The sequence below is a fragment of the Mugil cephalus genome, chromosome 20, assembly GCF_022458985.1.
Source record: "Mugil cephalus isolate CIBA_MC_2020 chromosome 20, CIBA_Mcephalus_1.1, whole genome shotgun sequence".
Classification (NCBI taxonomy): Eukaryota; Metazoa; Chordata; class Actinopteri; order Mugiliformes; family Mugilidae; genus Mugil; species Mugil cephalus.
In genome coordinates, this window is record NC_061789.1 from 20134760 (window position 1) to 20157973 (window position 23214).

General features: G+C 42.9%; 2 protein-coding genes across 3 annotated transcripts in view; one reads left to right on the forward strand and one right to left on the reverse strand.

Moving 5' to 3' along the window:
• cacng2a (calcium channel, voltage-dependent, gamma subunit 2a) overlaps window positions 1-3969 on the reverse strand; it is a 51550-nt gene extending 47581 nt beyond the window's left edge. Inside the window, exon 1 of the mRNA XM_047572521.1 lies at window positions 1943-3969. Coding sequence (XP_047428477.1) covers window positions 1943-2168 — 226 coding nt within the window. The 5' untranslated portion in view covers window positions 2169-3969. The remainder of the gene's footprint in view (window positions 1-1942) is intronic.
• Window positions 3970-16758: 12789 nt separating this feature from the next.
• apol (apolipoprotein L) lies at window positions 16759-22200 on the forward strand. Of its 2 annotated transcripts, none has more exons than XM_047572635.1 (4): window positions 16759-17032; window positions 18234-18836; window positions 18924-19043; window positions 20386-22200. In XM_047572635.1, the coding sequence occupies exons 1-4, from the start codon at window positions 17016-17018 to the stop codon at window positions 21344-21346; spliced, it is 1701 nt and encodes a 566-aa protein (XP_047428591.1). In that variant the 5' UTR covers window positions 16759-17015; the 3' UTR covers window positions 21347-22200. The 2 variants fall into 2 exon arrangements, with proteins under 2 accessions (XP_047428591.1, XP_047428592.1); XM_047572636.1 differs by having other exon boundaries at window positions 18243-18836.
• The last annotated feature ends 1014 nt before the right edge of the window (window positions 22201-23214 follow it).

The following is a 23214-nucleotide window of genomic DNA, read 5'->3' on the forward strand; positions in this document are numbered from 1 at the left end:
TGTTTTTATCTGAGCCAGTGGAGATGTTACTGTGTGTATATAATGGGTTTATTTGTGGTTATTTACATTAAACTGCTTGAAAGAGAGGGTGATCTTATAACCTAAACTATAATCTGAAACTCACAAAAAACTGTTCAGACATTCAGATTTAGCTGATGTTTCTACGTAGGTTCATTACTGCTCCACAAGTGACCTCTTTTACATTGTCATTTTACCATGGCTGTGATAAAAATATCGATTTGAGCTGCTCTAAATGTTCTACTTATAGCCAAAGCTTCAAATAGTGCGAGCACTGAGTGTGACTGCTTATCACAGGAGCCCAAAGGAGCATGAAGTCAGACACCGTGGCCTTTCAGGATCTCACAGCTTAGGAGATGAGCAGATTTGTAACGCTCTGTGCCCTCACAAGGTTACAACGCCTCGCCTCCAAGTCAGCACCCAATGCCTCCGCTGGGGCATGACAGGAAACACGCCGCCTCCGTCTGACAGGTCAGACTCTGGAGGTCGTCTAGAAACCTGCGTTTAGGACATGAGGCTGTTTGACATCTCGGAAAGCACAGAGCGCAGACAGGTCAAAGGTTACATGACAAGCCGCTCTGCCATCATCAAGGTTGTCAGGCGGGTCAGGCCTGCTGACAGACTGCATCTCTACCATGACTTTACTTTTGGGGCATCACACTCTGTCCAAGCTGCTGGCCCGGTGTCACATCCTCTTTGGAGGTACAGCATGCTTGCAGCATCCGTTAATTAAGGTTAGAGCAGGGCATTGGACTGCAGATATATCAGGATGATAAATGGTAACAGTTCCTACCCAACCACCACTTCTGAATGTGTTATTATTTTATTATTTAGCCTTCTAATGTCTAAATGTACTGTTGCAGGCTGGTGCAGATGACCTTTAGCACCCTTATAGTTTTATCTATAAACTTTTTTGTTTTATTTTGCTTAGGTGCCCATAAAATGAAGCCTTGACTATCTTTCACTAGAGCCATGAAGAAGTACAGAATCTAGAATTTTAAAAGAAAAAAAAAAGTGTTCAGGAAAATGTAACACTACACAGAAACTTTTCGTCTTCTACGTGCTTAATAACCTTGACAGCCCTCAGATTCAACATGACGAGTGCAATTTTAGTCAGGATCTATGTGCAAAGTTTAGTCTTTATGGTCTACATGGAGTGTGTAACTCTAGTTTGCATTGTCACAAGAAGCAAATGTCATTTTTCTTTCTTTCTTTTTTTTTTTTTTTTTTTTACCAAGATAGGATTTTTTTTTTTGTGCCGTTCTTTTATAAATAGCAGGAAAAAAATAAAACAATCCTGTAATTTAGAGAAAGGAAAAACAAGAAACCTCACAGAACCCTGCTTCTCTCTGACACCAGTGAAAACGTTGCTTTGCTGCAAATTAGTCACATGTTTCATGTTTTCCTTTCTTGGATCATTTCATTTGAGGAATAAAGACATAAAACTTACACCAAAATGCACAGAAGTGTAGAAATTTCTACGCTTTGCCTCTTGCAAAATAGACACCCGCTCCACCACCCTGTCTGGAGGTGCTGAGCCTTAACACTATCTAACTTAACTTAAAAAGAAGACGGTGCAATGTCATGTGTGTCACATGAAAAGTGCTTTTGTTTTGTCAGGTTGTCTCATTGGTTAGTTGAAGTTATGTTATGTTATGTTATGTTATGTTATGTTATGTTATGTTATGTTATGTTATGTTATGTTTGATAGATAGATAGATAGATAGATAGATAGATAGATAGATAGATAGATAGATAGATAGATAGATAGATAGATAGATAGATAGATAGATAGATAGATAGATAGATAGATAGATAGATAGATAGATAGATAGATAGATAGATGTTGACCTCTACCTCTGTGTAGTAATATTCATGCCAGCCTTGAGGGGTTTTTGGAAAGTTTGCTGATTATGACTCTTACCTTCCAAGCAGCACGTCCTCCACAGGCCCGAGTGGGTCATCACCTCCTCGTTCTTCTTGCTGGTCTCGTTCTCGCTCATGGACTTGGTCTTGCAGACGCCGCGGGAGTACAGCCAGTAGTCCGTGCCGACCGCGATGGTCATGAGGCTGAAGGCCGCGAAGGCTCCCACCGTGGTCAGCAGCATCTGGACTCCGCGGTCGAACAGACCCATGTTTCCGCATTCCATGAAAGGGGGACCCCCTTTCCTCTTGATGTACAGGAAGTAAATATTTGAAAATTTGCGAGACCAAACCAAACCGAAAAAACGGGATATACTCGAGCGGAAGGAGAGGGAAGAAGGAGGAGGAGGATGCGGTAGGAACCTTATGGTTGCGTTTGGGTGAGGACCAAAACAAGAGAAAAAATTACTGATGGGTTGCTTTGGATGTGGGAAGAGGGAGAGATAGTGGTGTCTCTCCTCTCTGTCTGCTCTTACTTTCACACCCAAAGAAATGATTCAGACAAAAAAATCAGCAGAGGGTGACAGCACCTTCTTCACCAGGCCTGCAGCTGCAGATGTAGCCCACTCTAAAGCCACTTGCAGCAAGAAAAGCTACAAATGTGAAGAATAACACTGAGGCTTAATGATGTCCTAAAGCATGTAGAGGCTGAGCTGAGCCCAAAATGGACGTGACGTAAACCAGGTTTGTTCTCTACAGGGCTGACCAAAAAAGAAAGAAAAAACAACCTGTTTGTTAAAGGTTTGAGCTGAGCACAGAATTTACATGAGCTCAGACAGAGCAAAGAGATGGTCTGTAAGGTGGAGGGGGTGTTAGAGTAATGGTAGGCTTACAGTACAACAGTTCAATACGTCTGTTACAGTGAGTTAGTCAAAGGCTAACGTTGCGTCTACTAGTAAGAATTCTAAAGACGACTGTTATTAATGTTATTATTCTAGAGGGTTTGATTCTAGAGGGACAGGAGAAAGGACATAATGAACTAGGGAAGGAAAAATCTGTAAACAAATGGACCGATTCAAGTCCTGTCGAGAGGAAATAAAAGCAATTCCCTGGGTGTTTTATAACAGCCTATGGTGAGGTTCAAAGAAAAAAAAAAACTCACAAATCAAGCCGGTGGACTGAGGAAATCAAGGCTCAACGACTAAATCAATTCATTAGCAGGCTTAAAAAGACACGAAATCAGACGGAAAACGATAAAACCCTAAATAAAAAATTAAATTAACCGCTTAGATTTTGCTTTTTCCTAAAATTTTGATCCCCAGTTTCCATATGTAGCCCTATAGCTCTGGGAAGGTTTCCGCCGAAAATGGGGGTCTGCGGTCAGAGGAGGTTCGGTCGTCGACGATCCGGAGAGAGCGGGGAGCATCCAGCAAGGCAAGCCGACCATCACTCGACATGGAGCCCGCGGGAAGAGGACGAGGAGTCGGTGTGGGCGCCGCCGTAGCTGAGGATTCTTCTTCGGAGGATGGAGGAGGATGGTGCTGATGCTGCCGCCGCCGCCGCCGCTGCTGCTGCTTGAATATCCAAATTCACCGTGGCAGTATCACACCCAGGACGGTCCCGCTCGTTTAGCCCTTGCGCCATGTAAGAGGAAGAAAAATAATTTGTGGTGAACGTTGCAATCCGCCTGATTTCCCCTCCTCCTCCTCTTCTTCTCCTGCTTCTTTCTCTCCGTGCGCTCTCGGATGCAGGTTTGGCTGCTTTGCAGGAAAGAAAAAAAAATTACACAATCGGGAGAGCGTTCCACAGACAGAGCTGGTGTTGTCACGATGTCAGTGTCAGCGACGTTATACATTCAGTACAGTCACTTTAGCCTTTCTCTTCGTTTTTTTCCCGGACGCTGAGCGGTGTCAGTGTAAAGGAGACGCTCTTAATTCTGTAGGTTAGTTTGATTCTTTTTCCGGCGACGTGTTACAGGCCCTCAGTGGATGGAGAGACGTGTGTTTGTGAGCCCCGCGCTGCAGCAATGGAGGCTCGTTGCTGGAAAGATATTAAAGATTTTTTAATTCCGTTTCTGTGAGTGGTGGAGGGGGCGGAAAGAGGGGGAGTTGTGATGGTGGACTCTCTCTCTCTCTCTCCTCATATGTCTCACTCTCTCTTCTTAAAAGGTGGAATGACATGTGTGCACACAGCCTGAAATCTACGTATTTATGGTTTACTATTATCCAATTATTGCAGCAGTCTCTCGTGCGTTCATACCTGGATGCCCTCGCTGTTTTACTCATTCATTTGTGTGAAGGCTACAACTCACAGCTTTAAGGTCTGATGGCCCTGCTCTGATTACATGATTCTCCATGAATTACAATTAGAGGCGACCGTGGACGAGGCTGGATAGACTCGTCAGTTTAGGCTCAACTTAGTTCTGTTGAGGGTTTATAATACTGAACTCAACAATAACACACACACACACACACACACACACACACACACACACACACACACACACACACACACACACACACACACACACACACACACACACACACACACACACACACACACACACACACACACAAACCTAGGAGAAGGACCTGACTTGAATGAATATGCTGTATTTTCACAGAGAGAGTGTGCGTGTGTGTGAGGCTGTGGTGCTGAAAGGACAGCTCCCTCCAGATATGCTGTGCCTCTGTGGAGTTTGTCTCCCCCTGCTGTTCAAACGTCTTAATCACAACTAATAAAAAGCTCCAAATTCAAATACCCTTTGTGCACTTAAGTGGTCATATCTCACTGTCAAACTAAGTAAATGCTCTGAACTGATACTACAATTATTTTCTTTAAAGATTAAGAACTAATTCGAGTGAGTGTTTTGTTCTGTGCACATTCACTGCATGAACTCCAAATCGTACAAACATAATAAATAAAATAAAGCCTATCAAACAGTTGTGGATTAGAAATACAAATAGAACTTCACAAAAAAAAAAAAAAAATTATAAATTGTTTTAAAGTTTCACTTTCTGTATGATTGACTTTCTAGATTTGTTTATTGTAATGTCGTCATTTATATAGCATATATAAATTGTCTCATGACGCTTTACAAAGGCCAACCTAAAACCCATCCTGAAACCCCATGCACAAAGGCGAAGGTGGCAAGGAAAAACTTTTCTAAACTTTTAACATAGTTTTCCCAGAAATAAGAGAGTTGTGATCTGTGCAGACTTCCGCGGACATGTTGGCGAAGGCAACAGTGGTGATGAGGAAGTAATGGGCACATTTGATTTTCAGGTGAGGAACTCAGAAGGACAGAGGGTGGTAGACAGCTGTTGTGAACACTTTGTTCCAGAAGAGGCGGGAAAATAGGGTAACATATAATAGTACCGGCTGGAGCACACAGGTGGACGGTATCTTGTGTAGAAGGTGTCATCTGAAGGAGATTAGTGATTGTAAAGTAGTCATAATTGAGACTGAATAGACAGCTAGTGTGTCTAGGACAAAGTGGTGGAAGTTGTATGATTGTGCGAGTGTTGTATGCTTTTAAGGTGACTATAGCTAAAATGATGAGGGAGACAGGTAGGAAGGTATTAGGCAAATCTTGTGGAAGGCGAAAAGACAACAAGGAGACTTGGTAGTGGAATGAGGAAGTTCAGGAGAGTATTCGGACAAGGAGTTTGGCTAGAAAGAAGTAGGACAGTGAGATGACTAAGAAAAGTAGGCAGGAGTATAGGGAGATGCAGTGAGAAGTGAAGATAGAGGTGGCAAAGGCCAAACAGAAGGAACATATGAGGACATGTATGAGAGGTTGGACAGTATGGAAGGTGAGAAGGATATGTACATGGCTTTGTGCAGCAGATTAGAGTGTTTAAAGATAGTGATGGAAACGTGCTGACAGGAAAGTGGAGTTGAAGAGGCAGCTATTGTTTTGCAGGAGGTAGAAAACATTGGTAAGTGTCTAGGAGAGACGTGCAGAGCTGTAGAACATACAGAGGTATCAACCTGATGAGCCATGCAACGAAGACGTAGGAAAGAGCAGTGGGGGCAAGTACAGAGAAGGGTAGAAGCAGTTGCATTGTGTCTTTTGTAGATATAGAGAAATCGTACAACAGGATTCCAAGAGAGGACACATTAATTGAGAAACTCTCGAGTGGCAGAGAAGTATGTCAGAGCGGTGCAGGACATGCATGAGAGCAGTAAGAGTGGTGTAGGCGTGAGAGGAGTTCATGACGAAGGTGGGAGCATCAAGAATTGACTCTGAGCCCCTTCCTGTTTGCTGTGGTGATGGACAGGCTGACATGAGGTCAGGCAGGAATCTGTATGGACTATGATGTTTGTGGACAACCTTATGATTTGTAGCAAGTGAGAAAATCTAGAAAGATGGAGGACTGCTCTGGAAAAAAAGAGGAATAGAGGTTAATCAAAGCAAAACTGAATACACGGGTGACCTTAGTGCAATGATAAGGTTACAGGAAACAGTGGTACATGAAGTGCTTTGGGTAAACAGCATAGCAACGGGGAAGGTGAAAAAAGTGAAGAGGCATGTGCAGGCAAGATGGAATGGGTGGAGAAAGGTATGATAAAAGATTAGCCCCAAGAATGAATGGAAAGGTTTACAGGAGAGTAGTGAGATGAGCAACGTTAGATGGTTTTAGAGACAGTGGCTCTGAGGGATAGACAGGTTGAGGATTCTTCTGGGCGTGACCAGGATGGATAGTACATTAGAGGGACAGCTGAGATAAAGTTAGAGAGGTCAGATTGAGATGGTACAGACATGTTCAACGGTGGGATGGTGAATATACTGGTCGATGGATGCTGAGGTTAGAGCTGTCAGGCAGCAGGTTTAGAAGAAGACCAAATAGGAGGTTTACGGATATAGTGAAGGAGGACATGAAGGTAGATGGTGTAAGAGAAGAGGCTACAGAGGACATAGTGAGATGTAAGACTATAATTCAACGTCACCATCCCCGAACAGGGAAGAGCTAAAAGGAAAAGAAAAAAAAATGATTGGGCAATTGAGCACTTTTATGAACATTTTTGGGATGTCCCTTCCTTATTTCTCGCCCAGTGAGCTCATCGACATGAAAGGCCTGGACAGGATGACCACACTAATGGATGATATCAGGATCCTTCACAGGGTTCACACACTCCCTTCACAGCCTCCAGACAAGTAAAGAGCTCTTGCCAGGTGGTAGGCACACCACTATTCAAGCCTATCATAAAGAGAGCAATGCACTGAATTCATGAGAAGATGCAAATCATTCATAAACTTAAAGAAAAGAAGGGCCAGATTAAACTTCTTTGGACAGATAAAACTAAGATCAGCATGTATCTGAATCACAAAGAGAAAAGCATGGAGAAGAAGAACAACTCAATCATACAGAATCATCTGTAAAACATGGTGAAGAAATGACAGAAGACAGAAGCAGTTGACTGGACGATGACCAGGAACATGCTGTGAAACGCCCCCAGGGCGGTTTTTAATGTTAAAGAAGGCAGAGTCCATCACTCGATAACCTGACCAAGCTGCATTTCCCTTCCCAAAGACAAAACTAAGTGCAGGAGAAAGCTGCATTAATTATCACAAAGGAGGAAAACCATTCTTTGAAACTTCAGACAATCACCTTCTACAATGGGTTCTATTATAAAAGAAGTATTATCGGTGGCCGACTCTCCCTGGATCTCCTGGTGGGCCTTGGCGGTTTGGGCTAGCAGGCTCCCTGTCCCCTCCTCTCCCTCCCCTCTGCGGCGCCCTCCTCCCTTCGCCCGGCTCCTCCTCTGGCCCCTCCTCCCTTCCGCTGGTGGCTGGGCCCTCGCTGGTCGTGGGGGGCCTTCCTGGGGTCCAGAGGGCCCCTGCGGTCTTGGGGTCGGAGCCTGAAGGTGCGGGGGGCTGCCTGAATACCACCCTGGGCGTGTCCGGTCGCTCTGTCGCGCTGGGGCTGGGGGAGCTGCGGGGGGTGGGGTCTCCATCCGCCTTGGGGGCACCCCTGCCACCCCGGGGGGTGGGATGGGGGGGTAGGCGATGCCATTGCTCAGCTGGTCGGTGTTGGTTCTTCTGGGTTTCCTGGGGGTCTGTCGCATCCTGGTTGCTGTGCTGGGCTGGGGGCGGGGTCTGGTCGGGGGACCCTCGCCCCGTCTGTGAGTCCCATGGGCTGCTGTTGCGCCTTGGCCTTGCTGCCAGGGACTTGGTCCTCACTTGCCTGCCTCCTAAATTGCACTCACCTCACACTCCACCATACACTATGTCGCCCATTACAACCAAGGCTAGGTACACTACACACACCCATCCCAAGCTTTTAATGCACCTCACCTTAGGGGTCCACCCAGGATCGGTCAGGGTCAGGGCAGGCTGCAGGACAGTAGTGTGCTGTAGTCCTCTGACCCACCTGACCCTCCTGTTTGCCCCCTGTCTTAATGCACCACACCACATCCAGGGTCACAGGGTCACGGTGTAGGGGCTTGCTTCCTCATCAGGGACTGAGGAAGCACAGTAATAGGGACACTGTCACTTTTCATTATCCCTTGGCACGGCTTGGGGAGCCTGGTCCTCCGCTAGCAGGGGCATCTTGGGCTGGCGGTCTGTGGCCCCACGGCGGTTGGTAGAGGTACCTACCTAGGTTCTCTGGTGTCCTCTTGGCCGGGCTTTGTCTCCCGGTGCTGCGTAGCGACGGGTTCGTGGCAGCTCCCTTGGGTACCCGGTTGTTCCAGTATCGACTGGTTCGAGTGGTGGCTTGGTGCTTCCCCTCTCCCTTCGATGGGGGGCTGGGGTCTCTCCCTGGCGGGTGGGGGTTCCCTCTTCCTGTGGTCTCCCTGGCCTGGGTGCGCCAGGGGCACGGGGCCAGCACCTTGGCCCCCCTGCTCGGATGGCCCGTCCCTGGTTGGGCGCTGGGCCGGGCCGCTGGGGGAGTCCTCTCAGCTGGAGAGGTGTCCATGGCTGCCCTGCGGGCAGGGTGTTGTCACCTGCCAGCCCGTGCTGGATCACATCAAGAAGAATTGATGAGTCCCGGCTATTAAGGGCTGGATTATTGTTTTCACTCTATCACTACGTGCCCTATGGCAGACTTCTCTCCTTCCATTGGGACACCCTTACCCCCCTGGACTCTCTCATCTCTCCAGAGATGACTGTACCCAGTAATACTTGAGTGAGGTGACTTGGGAAGCACAGAACCCTACACACCACTAGTTCCTACTAGCACCACCTGCATCTCCTCCACTGTCCATCCTTCTACATCTTTTCTGTCCTTTGTTCTCCCCCTCTATTCACTGAGGTGTAGCACTGCCCTCCCTGCCACATAAGGTCACTACACTCAATAAAGATCAAAAAAATAAAATTAAAAAAATAAATAAATAAAAGAAGTATTATAAAAGCTGTATGTATGATTATTTTAATTTGTCAACAAATTATTTACATTTACATTTGAACCCCCAAAAATGTGTACAACAATGTAACTAAAAGTAGTTTCTGTGCATATACTCCAATTTGGATATAAGTACCATAGTTTACATGCCTTTTCTTAGACATTAAACATCCTAAGTTTGAGCCTTTGCCGTCGTCTGTATTAACCACGTGATCAAGCCAAGACCTCCATTTCAGTCCCGGTTACGAGCACAGAAACTGTTGTTCAGTTGCTCATGTGACAAGCACCATCAGAGAAAGAGAGAGTGACCGTGCAGGTTGAACATCTTCTTGTCAGAAAGTAATTATCACGTTCCTCTTGGTCCTCAGGGCCTCCTGTCAGATATCAGATGTGCTGCAGTCAGACACATGCGGACAGACGAACTTCTGCTGCTCTTAGTTCAGCATTTATCATCCCTGAGCCACCAAGCCGCTGCACACTGAAGTGTCAAAATGTAAAAATTAAACCAACCAACAAAAAACAAAAAACATGAAACACTTCAGCTAGAATAAGGATAAATTGCTGTTACATTAATAAATTAGAAATGAACATTCCACTTCCACTGTGCTGCTGTTCAACGTTAGAATGGAAATGTGTACAGCTAAATCTGACTTTACACTTTTCCCTCATTACACATTTTTATTACTCCCACTAATCTTTCACTCACCTTTAAGTTAATCTTAAAAAGAATTTACAAAAGCAAAAGCAGTACTACAACAGTGTATAAATACACTATGTTATCCCTGTATACAGTATGTTAAATGGTGTTAAATGTGATGGATTTATGAAATACATGTGTGGAAAACCTTTATTTTGAAAAAGGAACTAGCAATAAAGGTGTTAATGATCTTTCTGCCTGTGAGCCCATCACTCCCTGGTTCCTGTTCTTTAAATATCCTTATCTTTCTGTTTATCAGTCTTCCAGACCTCGTACTGCAGGTCCAATGAGTTTCAAAAAAGTTCACACCATCTGTGTGCTGGCTCTACTACTCCCCCACCAGCATCTAGCAGATGCTCACGTATGAAGATATGAAGATCCCTCTAATTAACTACGAAACAAAACTTTTTCTACCATTAAATCTCATCTTATTGACATGATATCAAAAATAAAAAGCATTATACTTGTATAAACACACTGCATAAAGAAACCAGCATTCACTCTCATCCAGTGAACTCTCCTGCAGATCCTTTTCCCTAAAGAGAGACCTTGAGCTCTGATAAAGACCTCTCTGATTCTCCCTCTCTGCCAGGATTTGGGACCCTGTTCGCTTTCATTAAACAATTATCCCTGACAGGCCGAGAGGGCGCACACATCATGTCCCGGGACCGCACCCACACTGGTCCCACGGGGACTCTTTATGCCAATCTGACATTAACTTGCCAAGCTGTAAATCCAGCTCTAATCGGGGGCTTGTTAGAGCATCCCCCGAGCTTTGGTTCTGGGAGGGCTTCTGGAAAATTGTTCTCTGGAGTAAAAGAAGACGAAAAACAGTGGTGGTTGCACTTTAAACATTTGTTTCTGTCTTCAGTAATTAGAGGGAAGTTCTGGGTAAGGAAGCACCCTCGGGCCCACTGGTCTCCAGGGTTAAAAACATTTACTCACAAAGAAGATACATTAGACAGAACAGTGAATAATTAGGGGTAAAAAAAAAAAATGTATAAGTCAAGTGTAGTTGAGTCAAATTTATAAATTGTGCCTCTAAATTGTAGCAGACCATAGCAGATACTTCAAAGTGTACTTGAGTAAATGCAGCTTGTTACTTTCCACCCCTGCTGCCGTGTGTTCTGCAGCTGTCTCTGTGAGGACACTGCCATGTCAGCAGCATTTCTGCCTTGATCCCCCAGTGTCTGCGCTGAGTGCAGCTGACTGAGCGTTTTGACATGAGTGTCCCTGCATTGCCAACACGCACGTCCTCCTTCCAGCTCCATGCACGCTGCAGCTGATCCACATGGATGACAGCCACTGGGTTCAGCCCCGGTTCAGACTCCCCAGCTGCTTGTCTTGGCATCTCAGTGTTAAACTTAAAGAGATGCTCACCTGGCTGCAGCCAGAGCTGCCGTTTCCGTTTCTGCTGCACAACCCAGCTAGTGACAAGAATTCTTCACTGCTGTATGTTTGTGTGCATCTGTAAGAGCATTCCAACTGTCCAACTGTTTTCAGGAAGTAGCTTCATAATTGCATCTGTATTGTAATGCGTATCACCGCCTCTTGGTTGCATGCCATCATCCACTAACTGCAGTTTAAACCCACGTCTGTCGAGACCATAGACTGTAAATCAAGATGGACAATGAACAGTTCCTCAGAAATTAAGCAAAAACACATAGAGCACCCCCCAGTGACCAAAATACTGATTAATACAAAAAGTGTCTAGAAAGTGTCCATTTTTCGTTTGTAGTTGGCTATTGACACTACAGAAACAGGATGTGACATCATGATGATTACAATTTGCCATCCCAACCGCTCTGTTAAGCGGTCATTGAATCATGAGACTGGCTGTTCTCATAAAACAAACAGTGGATTTAGTGTACAGTTAAACATAAAATTGCCATTACATGGGTCAAAGATCAAACGTTGCTGTCCTCTCACAAAACACATTTTTAGTTTGAGAATTTGACTTATATGTCGAAGCTCAGCTGCACTGTGACATCCTAATATTCTGGGGAAAAAAATGTTTTATTACATTCTGACGCAGTCTTCACTACATATCTTTGTTACTACACTTCACTACAATACTTTGTTTTGTTTTGGTAACAATAAGGTGGAAACGTCAGTCACCGAAGTCTCTTTCAGCTTATTTAAAAATAAACACAATATACAGTATAGTTTTGTCACTACAAGTGAAGCTGACTCCAGATGGTCCATACACTGGGAAAGTAACATGCCCAAATCAACAGACTGCTACTGCACCTGAGGTGAAGGGTTTTTCATCCTCCACTTGTTTTTCTCCTGATTTGCCTTTGTGATTCAGAACCAGCACGAGGAATTTCACTATAAAAACTGCTGCTATAAAAACCTCAACATTACAGCTCATGTACCTCCCAAGCACAATGATTCTCTCCAGGGATTTGCACTTACCCAAACAATGTCAGGTCAGTGAGAAGACTCTGCAGCATCACATTATTTTCATTAGATCAGGTGTAATGTCTCACAGTGTTACACATGCCACATTGCATTGGAGATGCATTTTTACAGCTCAACTCGGTTGGCAATACGACCACTAACCACAAGATGGCATCCAACACCTTTTCTTGCAGAGCCGTACATCAGAGAGAGCCTGGCCATCTGAAATCATGGGCGCCATGTTAGATACATCGGAGGGAAGATTCTACAGTGTAACCCTATGGGGTGGATGTGCTACATTGAAATGAATGTCTAATTTTCAGCATTAACGGACCTATAAATGTTATTGTCAACGTCTGTCAATATGTAACAGGCGCTCACTTAAATACCCCAACTCCTACTTACTTTAAATATCTTAACTGAGCCTGTAAAATGCTTTGTAGCCCAATCACCTCAGTCAGTCACAGAGCTGTGTTTACCTTCTCCCCAGTCTCTGTGTTCATCCATCTCCGTTGAAAGTTTGAAATTACTCAGAAAAATTATACATACTCAGAAATAGTGAAAACTAAACTAGCCTTACTGTTATTAAGTATCATCATTATAACATTAGCACACTAGCCTTAATAACTTAGCAGTAACCGAGTCAAAGTTATGTGTCAATTAAATTTGCCCATCTAAATAGACATAAATTACATGCACAGGTGGGTTTCATGTAGTCTATATATGAAGGTAGCTGCTACTTTTCTAAGCCTTTAGCCTAGATAACTAGCTAGCATAGGGCTAGCATAAAGCTAGGTTAACTTCAAACTTCATTTGCAAAGCAGTGTTGGGCGTTTTTGAGATCAAGGCAGGTGAATATTGGCTAGATGTAGCTAATGAAACACACGACCAGCTCAGACCCTAGTTGGCCAGACTCTCTTTAATATACGGCTCTACTTTTTTGGTGATGCAAAGTGAAGAATGTTCAATGAATTAAAACATTTACAAGTCCACCACTGCTGAAACAATTCAATAAATGCAATCACGTAATCAACTATTTAAATAACATTACTCACTCATTTTGAAATGTTACTCGTCCCTCCATCCAAGCAGCAAAATGATCAATCATCCATCAAAAGAAATTCCATTTAATTCAAACATCTCTGACTAGATGCATTTCACAGGAATGTCTTTGTGCTAGATGAAAGAACTAAAAGTGCAAGAACTGGGAAAAACTTTTATTTTAATCTAATCTTATTTTATTTTATCTTTCTTTTTGCTTGTGTTTTTTAAGAGTGTTTATGTGCAGCTAAGCTACTGTGACCAAGTAATTCCCCTTGTGGATCATTATTGTCTGTCTAAATATGAAAAGACAAGTTATTTCTTCCTTTCTTCGTGTGAGGTCGTTCACCCAATGTTCCCAAAGAACAAACCTCCCTTACCAATTGTTTGAACTACCCACTTGAATTGTCCTTATCTAAAAAGGAGGAAAATACAAGGAAGAATAAATAAAACACTATTATTAGTGAAACTGGATAATATAGTAATGTGATTACTATAAAGCACACAAACATCTGTTTGATCTCATGTTGATTTGTCAAGTTATCCTGATAACACAGTGAACCTAGATTAGATTAGAGTCTTTATTGTCATTGCACGGTAGCATATAACAATATACATTGCACAACGAAATTGAGGTACAGCTCTCCTGTCAGTGTAAAAGATAAATATTCAATAAATAACTAAACTAGACAAGGCATGTACAACAAACAAACTAAAAAGGACACTATATACAAATTAGTATGTAAACAGGACTGTGTGATATTGCACTTAAAATGTAAACAGGACTGTATAATATTGCACTAGTTTGGGGAAAAGGAAAAAACTTATTGCACAGTAATTATTTCCATGAAAGTGAAACGTTGTGGCTAAAATGACACGATTGTGTCAGCTGTTTTTGTTTAGCAGGGCTATGGCCTTGTTGTAGAAACTGTCCCTCAGTGTGTTTGTCCTTGTTTTCAGCATCCTGAAATGTCTGCCAGATGGCAGGAGCCGGAACACCCGGTGACCTGGGTGTGAAATGTCTTTCAGGATACTGCGTGCCTTCCTCAGGCAGCGGGTGCTGTAGAGGACCTGTAGGGAGGGGATAGGGTGTACCCTCTACCCTTTGTAGTGCCTTTCTATGTGCCATGGTGCAGCTGGAAAACCACATACATAAACGGTATGTCAGCAGACTCTCAATGGAGCAGCAGTAGAAGACAGTCAGCAGCTCCCTCTTTAGGTTGATTCTCCTGAGGATCCTCAGAAAGTTAAGCTGCTGCTGGGCTTCCTTCACAACCGCTGAGGTGTTGGAGCTCCATCTGAGGTCTGCATCCATGTGCACACCCAGAACTTGAAGCTGTGCAACCTCTCCACAGACTCCCCGCTAATGCAGATGGGCTGCAGGTCAGTTTTCCTCCTCCCGTAGTCCACAATCATCTCCTTTGTTTTCAAGGTGTTGAGGACCAAGTTGTTGTCGTCACACCACTCCACCAGCCTCTGGACCCCCTCCCTGTAGGCAGTCTCGTCACCACCAGAGATTAGTCCCACTAAGGTGGTGTCGTCTGCAAATTTAACAATGATGTTGTCTGGGTGGTTGCTGACACAGTCATGGGTGTACAGAGTGTAGAGCAGAGGACTGAGTACACAGCCCTGTGGGGAGCCGATGTTGAGGCTTAAGGCTGTTGAGAGATGGGGCCCGACTCTGACTCTCTGTACACGGTTGGAGAGGAAGTCTGTAATCCAGCAGCAGGTGGTGGCTGGGAGTCCAATGTCCAGCAGTTTTTCTGTCAGTCTGTCCGGGAGTATGGTGTTAAAGGCAGAGCTAAAGTCAATAAAGAGTCTGGCATAGCGTCCCTGTTGTTCCAGATGGGAGATGGTGGTGTGGAGCACTGTGTAGATGGCATCCTCTGTTGATGTGTTCGATCTGTATGCAAATTGGGTCAAATGTGGGTGGGAGGCAGGACGTGATGTGGCGTCGGACCAGAATCTCGAAGCACATCATGACCAACTGGTCTGTAGTCGTTAAGATTGTTGATGGTGGTCTTTTTAGGCAGGCGGGTGGTGTATGCAGGAATCAGCAGCATGGACATATGATCTGACAGACCCAGATGTGGTAGTGGTCTTACTCTATAGCCTCTCTGGATGTTGCTATAGACTTTGTCCAGCGTGTTTAGGCCTCTTGTTTCACATTGGACATGCTGAAAGAGTTACGGTAGTACTGAATTCAATTCAGCATGGTTAAAGTCCCCTGCTATGATGTACACTGCCTCTGGATGAGAGTGCTGGCTGCTAACTGCTCTATGTAGTTCCCCCAGAGCTATGTTAGCATTAGCCTGCAGCTTGAAACAAATCCCTCAATTGATACTCAAGGACAACCCCATAACAGAGCACCTCCCACCTCCAGCTGATGTGGAGACATAACTTGACATTCAACACAGTGGAGCATTACAAACAAACAAACAGGAATGGAGCAGGAATCTAAACACACAATAATGTCACCGAACTAACGCTGGAGTAGTAAATATGTGGCCTCGGGGTCTGATAATCAGCCGAAAGAAAGACACAAACATCAGCTCCTTCTACGGCTGTTGCTTTCTGAATTAAACTTTCATAAGAGACACAATGGGCTCTTTCTTTGGCCAACACAGTCAAAGAATAGAGCGTGGTTGAGTCACGTGATTATCGCCTGAGACAGCATGTTAGTTTCAGTTTTTTGAGGAGTGCAGTGCAATGCAGTTACTGCTGCACTGCACTGCACTGTGCTCCATTAATATGACGTCTTTGCTGGTCATTTCATGCCAATTGTGAAATTCTCAAAAGTTTTGAGAATCTTGGAGGCCCTCATAGGCCCAGTCATCCATCAACAGATTTCCTCACCCTTTACATGTCATTTATAAGGAAAAATTAGTTTTGAAGACTTTTAGTTTTTCTTGAGTTCACAAAGCAAGACCACTGCCTATGTCTCTTTCCCACGCTTACCTATAAGGGATTTTCTTAACCCTCTACCTCACTGTTCATTTCAGTTTGCAACCATCCTCCTCCTCATCCCCCTTTTCTTTTCAAATCTTACTTACCAATATTTAGTTGGGTCAGAAGTTTAAAGCAGTATGCTTGTAAAGAATAACACTGATAAAATGGTAAGCGAACAAACAAAATTTGTAACAGGGCAGTGGTGAACTGCTGTGATTTGAGAAAACAGCATTTTTTATTTTTTTTTAAATTACATTTTCAGAAAACAAAACACGTCCACCTTTGGCCTTTATAGTTTTATTCCAGTGTTCAATCAATCCTGCATCTAAAATAAATAAAACGTTTGACAAAAGAAAATGTGTTTGGACGTGCGTATTTCCTACAGCACTTGAAGGCAACACCAGGAAATCCGTTCTGAATAGCTGTGAAGCCATTTACCACCCAGCCGGGACTTTTCCCACTTTGCCAGCTCTGTAAACAATATCTGGCCTTGAACTGGTTAACTTCGAAAGTGGGCATGTCTCAACCTACTGAGGAGGACAAAAGGAAACGAAACTAAAGCTACGTGTGTTCCACCCAAGCTCTCTAGGTGGGGTTTTAGTTATTTTAAGCGAGTCGGTTTCCAATCAGTTTTCAGTTTATACAGGTGAAGTTGAAACCTCAATAAGGAGTTTAAGACTGCACGAGTGGAGGGCATGATGTCTCCAACAAGGTAAAGTTTCAATGTGTATCACTTTCTGCAATAAGAGAAGTAATACGTTCTTATTCGTTGCCTATGATGTCTTTGTGCAAGATGTATAACTAGTCTCACTTCACAGCCAGTGAGGTGTAGTTACAGCTGCAAACTTGTAAATTGGAGTTTGCTTTAAAAGCATGTTATAATATTTATATATATATATATATATATCTATAAGAAATTCTCTTCATAAAAATGTTAGACTGGACGCAAATTCTCACGGGAGCATACCTGTGTTCCCCGGGTTCCTAACCCTAACCCTTTTTTTTTTTTTTTTTTTTTTTAAAAAGGGTCCTATGTTCCCCGGTCACATACAAAGCAGGGAACATAGGACCCGGGAAACATAGGGATGATCCCAGTTCTCACATTTATTTTGCCAAAACTCTCAGGGAGGACAGAGCTGGCAGTGTCAGACAATGGGCCTATGATGTCTAACCTGTTCAACGGGAAAATCAACAGGAGGGCAACTAAACTAGACTAGATTGGCACATTGTACTACCACCTGCAGCCCACTTAATAGTTGCCACTTATCAGTTGAGCAATTTGGGACTTAAAACTAATTCAAATAAAGATAAAGTGACTACTCACAATAAGAGCAGAGTACGATTACAGGGCTGCTGAAATATAATTATCTGACTGGAAGGGCAAAAGTTCACAGGATCTATGCAAATCTAAAGAGGCTATTACTATGTTTTAGTGTGATCATACTCAAGGCTCAGTTAGATCACATTGTATACAAAAAAATAAAAAATACAAAAAGAAAGAACCTCATATTACTGTCATATTGAATTAGGTAGAAAAAAACCCAAAACATTTTCTTTTCCCCGCTGGCTGGTTTCCACCAAATATCTCCAATGGGTAAATCTTTGATGACCTCTAGTAACTTTACTGTATGTGAACTAAACAGTGAAAATTATTAATCATTTTACAAAAAGCAAACTTCAGATAAGATAACGTTGTAAGTTGGCGACACCTGCTGGCCAGACCATATAAATGCATTATTTGTTTTTACACCAAACGTGGAGGACATTTATTATGAGGACTGTCCTGCAGAGCTGTGCATCCCAAATGTGAAGTCAAGTGAAGCACTTTGTTTTCAAAAACATGTTTCTCTGTAACTTTCCACCAAGAACAAGTATTTATTGTCTGTTTATTGTATTGTTTGGAAATCTCTCAGATTTCTCAGAAAGGAACTCCAAGAGGCTTTGTGCCACTACACCACAGATACTCTCACCTACATCCATACAGTGAGAGGATTCTGTGAAGGGTCCTCCAAATGGATGCTCAGGAGGGGGACAGAGTTAGACATGATGACGGACATCAAAGACAGGGTTGATAAAATCAGCCTCACCATCAGTCATGTTACAGAGTCAGAATCCAAAGGTACAGCCTTAAAAGAATATTTGGAGAACAAGTTCACACAGGTGACTGCAGACCGCAGGCGTGCCGAGCTGGAAAAGGAGCTGGATGAAGTGTTGAAGGACACTCTGGAAGGTCTGGAGAAGCTCGACTGCTTCCTGGATGCAGTGGAGAAGCTGGCTGTTACCTCACTGCACGTGTTCACGGAGAACCAGGTGTTACGCCTCCCCAAAGAGATCAGCATTGATCTTGTTCAGGTTGTCATCAATGCTGCACGACTAGTCTGCCCTCTTCTCCTGGACTTTAAAAGAGATGCAAACGTCTTCTTCACTCCCAAACTTCAGAATGTTGACGTGCTGGCATATCAACTGGACAGATACATACAGACCACCACCATAATCTGTGAGAAGTTGGAGAAAAGGTAAATTGACTTTTAGATACTAAAGTCATTTTGCACAGTAAACATCTTACTCTGTAGAAAATAAATTATAACTAAAGTTTTTCACAGCTGCTTTAGTGACTTTTGCCTGAAGACGACCTCAGAAACTGTGGTAGACCTCGATGTAGATTTGTCTGAACACGACTCACGAACGATGCTTGATCACATCACTCAGCTTAATGAAATCAGGTGAGTTTTAACATAGTATATGTTTGGCCCAAAAATGGTCTACATACTGCAGAGCCCCGGAGGCAGTTTGGATGCTTACTCAGGGCATCTCAGCCAGGGGATGCAAACATTCTGTCCTAAAGCTGCCTCTACTGCTCCTCCTGCCACCTCTACTGCCACCATGATATAACATGTATAGTGTAGAGCACCGGTGTCAAACAGAAGGCCCGCGGGCCAAAAGCGGCCCGCCAGAGGGTCTGATCTGGCCTGTGGGATGAATTTGCAAAGTGCAAAAATGGCATCGAAGACATTAACTGCAAATTTTCCAAGAAAAGTAACCACTTTTTCAAGGTTTCACACAAGTTTAGCAAGAGCTGTGGACATACCACAACATTGAGACGTACAGAAATTGCACTTCTTTTTCTCAAGAAACATCTGTTTTTTTAGAAAAGATTTTGTAATGGAGCAATTCATTAAACGTAAACACTTTCATGATGTACTTGTTTGTGCTAAAACAAAAGGAAACATTTGAAGTTGTCATTATTTCAAGGTCTGGCCCCCCTGAGATCATATTGCCCCTGAACTAACATGAGTTTGACACCCCTGGTGTAGATCATAGGTGTTCAACAGGGGTTCTGTGACCCCTAGGGGCTCTGCAGAGGTACTGCAGGGGGTCACAAAGTAATTGCTGGATTAGACATTTTTATGTATTTTTTTAATCTTCTCCCATAAATTTAAAATCTGTTAAATACACATTAACATGAATCCAACATATTTTAGTAAAAGCATAAGGGATAGCTTAATATTGAATTCAACATGATAATAATAATGCATATTTATAAATAGCACTAGTCTGAGATTACTATAGAACACATACAGTAGGTAGGAGGTCCCTACTTAATCTTGCAAAATCTTTGGTTGATTAGACATTTATATATATATATATCTTTAATCTTCTCCCACAAATTTAAAGAGAGCTTATTCAGTCCCCAGGCGAAGTCCCATGTATCTATGTATGTTTATATGAGGTATGTTTATGTTTATGGCAGTTGCATTGCTGCCCATACACATGTTTGAAATAAAATAAATGAATATTTGGACTTGTGCAATGTTTGAATAGCTTAATATTGAATGCAAAATGATAATAATAATATATATTTGTAAATAGCACTAGGCAGAGTTTAATATAGAACACATATAGTAGGTAGGGGGTCCCAACTTAATCTCTTCATCAGTTTGGTCCTTGACCTGAAAAATGTTGAAGATCCCTGGTTTAGTGTATCTCAACAACCACCAGATGAATTTCATGCCAACACACTTGTCTCTTACGAAATTAATTATAATCACTTTTTTCTTCTGTCAGGGAGGACCAGAACTTTCGAATGGTCTTCTTGTTCCAAGAGGAAATGTGTTCTGTCTTCATCAATGAGTTCAACAAGCGGCAGCCCAGGATGCTGCAATTTCTGAACGAGCTGGAGGAGACAGCTGTTCAGCTAGATAGGATGAATAAGGGGGCAAAGATCTCCAGTGTGGCAGGTAGCTCAGTGGGGGCAGTTGGAGGTGTGCTGTCCATTGTTGGTTTGGCATTAATTCCTTTCACAGCAGGAGTGTCTTTAGCTTTGACAATGACTGGCGTAGGGCTGGGAATCACCAGTGGAGTCAACAGTTTAGTCACCACTGCAACAGAGGTTGGAGTTAATGCTACACAACAAAAGAAAGCCAGTGCAGTCTTTGAGAGCTTCATGGAAGATGTGCAGCGTCTCCAAGATTGTGTGGAGGAGGTGACCAAGCAAACAATCTCAAGACTAGAAGCAAATATGGTAGATGTGGCTGTGGGAGTAGGCAGGATTGCTGTTAAGGTTGGTAGTATTGGAAAAGGTATTGATTCCATTGTTGATGCTGCCTCCGCTGTTAAGCTGTTAAAAAGTGAAGAACTCATTTCCAGTGCTGGTAAAGTGGTGGCTCAGGAGGGAAAGGCCTTACGTAATGTGCCCAGGGTTGCCGCAGATATCCCAGATATTGGTCAGGCTGCAGTCAAAGGGCCACTTGCCCTCACCAGGTCAGCCAGAGCTGGTTTCATTGCTCTGAATGCTCTCTTCCTTGGCATGGATATATTCTTCATATGTAAAGACAGCATCGGTCTGGCCAAAGGCAGCGAGGCTGAAGTCTCACAGTTTATCAGAGCCAGAGCTGCACTTTGGAGCTCTGAGATGGACTCATGGGAGAAGATCCACGATTGTCTGAACAAAGGTCTGCTAACATCAGGGAAAAAGAGTGCTGTCCTAGAGACACGATTTTATCAGGAGCAGAGTTTGGGAGACTAACTATATCTGATCACAACGAAGCAAAAATTAAAGAAAGCTGATGTCACAGCTGGTATTGATCATTGACTATATAAAGATGGATGGCAGAGGAGCTCTTCTAAAGTGAAGTCAAAGCAAGTAGAGCTCCCCCTGGTGACTGACAACAGTATAGGTCATATGCTCCACCCCTTTCATGTTAGTGGATGGAAGTTGGGCCAAACTAATATTCTTCAAGGATGGAGTCAGATAGTTAATATAATGCTGATACATGTTCAAGTGTCATTTTTCTGAGAATTTTCGTTTTATTTAGTTATTTGATGCTATAGGAACATTTATATATAACTGGTGGCGGTAGAGCAGACCATATTAATTAAATGAAAATGAAAGTAAGCCTGGAGGAAGAGTAGGTGGGTCATTGATATCATGACTCCACTGTCAGACTGTACTCTGACTCCAAAATTGCAAGAGGAGGGCCCATAGCACCTGAAAAATAGCCTCATTTCGGTCAATTCAAGGAAGTGGTATAAATATGGACAATGCGTCCACTGTCCATATTTATACAGCTTATGGTATTGATCATGCAGCTGTGCCTTTAGCCATCTTTAACTACTCATTTTGTCAAATAAACATGAGCTTTGATAAATGACCAGTTGCACTCATTAAATTGAAATTGTTCCATTGTAAGTTCTTCATTTCCTTATGTTTATTCATTTCTTTCATATATATATATTTTTTATTTTAGTTTTAATAATGTACATCACAGCGACTTTTTGGCTCTTTTTGTGTATAAGTGAATTTCGTTGTACAGATCACTTCATTTTGTTAAAAGTACATTGTTGTCACTAATTGAAAGAATAAAGTGTTTGTGAAAAATACATCTCGTTTTGTCTTCTTAGAATGAATGTCATTTGATGAATGCGCTTTAAAAAAAAAAGCATGGCAGGTTGTTTTTATTATTTATTTTTACTCACATTCCATCCTTTCTTTTCAGCAATTGTCTGTGGCATAGAGGCACCATGAAGTTGAATGAATTACTTTAAATGTCCAGGGTTCTGATGGTGACGTCCTTTGAGAGTTTAATTCACTGGTTCCCCTTCTGAGGTTTGTGGGTTTTAAAGTCTTCGGATGAGATCAGTACATGAAGCATTTATCAATACCAAGTATACGAACTTCAGAGTGGTATGCTTTGTAGTTTGGACATGACAAGTTTGTTTTGTGAGTACAGAGGACTGTCATCCTCCCCCGTCCATGGCAGGGGTGCCCTAAGCAACCACATAACCCCCAGATTGCTCCCCGGGCATAGCTCCCTTGGAGGCTGCAGCCCACTACTCCAACTGTACACACTACTGTGTGAACAAAGGGATGGGTCAAATAGCAGGATTGTATTTCTCATGTGGGATCAATACAGCATAATTATAATTATTCTGGATTTGGAACAGCAGCACACTTTAAATGCATCCTGGCTGTCTCACGTCTAGATTTCCTTCCGATCATCCATCCTCAGTGTAACAGATAGTTCAAGTACACATCAGAATCAGAATCAGAAAAGACCTTTTTGACAAGTATATTTGTGTCTTGGTGTTTGTTACATGAAAATATAGAACAAGATAAGATGAAATTAAACGTAGACATACACAAAAAATATACAAAATATAGAAAAATATATTCACTGTACAATACAACAAAAGGCATGGTGGTGCGTTTCATGTGTTCATGAGGAGCCCTGGCTTTGGACTGCAGCCACCTGTCAGAGGGGAGTCTGGCATACGGCCATTTGGACTGTATTTAGCTAAATGCATATTTTGAACTGTAACAGTTATTGGTGATGTTTCAAAGAACACAAATACAAAGACCCTAAAAGTCGAAAAAAAAAATACCCATAGTTGAAC

Excerpts from the sequence above, each read along its gene's own strand:
- apol (XM_047572635.1), top strand. Across the intron at positions 18,837-18,923 it reads TGTGAGAAGTTGGAGAAAAG|CTGCTTTAGTGACTTTTGCC; the intron begins GTAAATTGACTT and ends AGTTTTTCACAG. Across the intron at positions 19,044-20,385 it reads ACTCAGCTTAATGAAATCAG|GGAGGACCAGAACTTTCGAA; the intron begins GTGAGTTTTAAC and ends TTCTTCTGTCAG.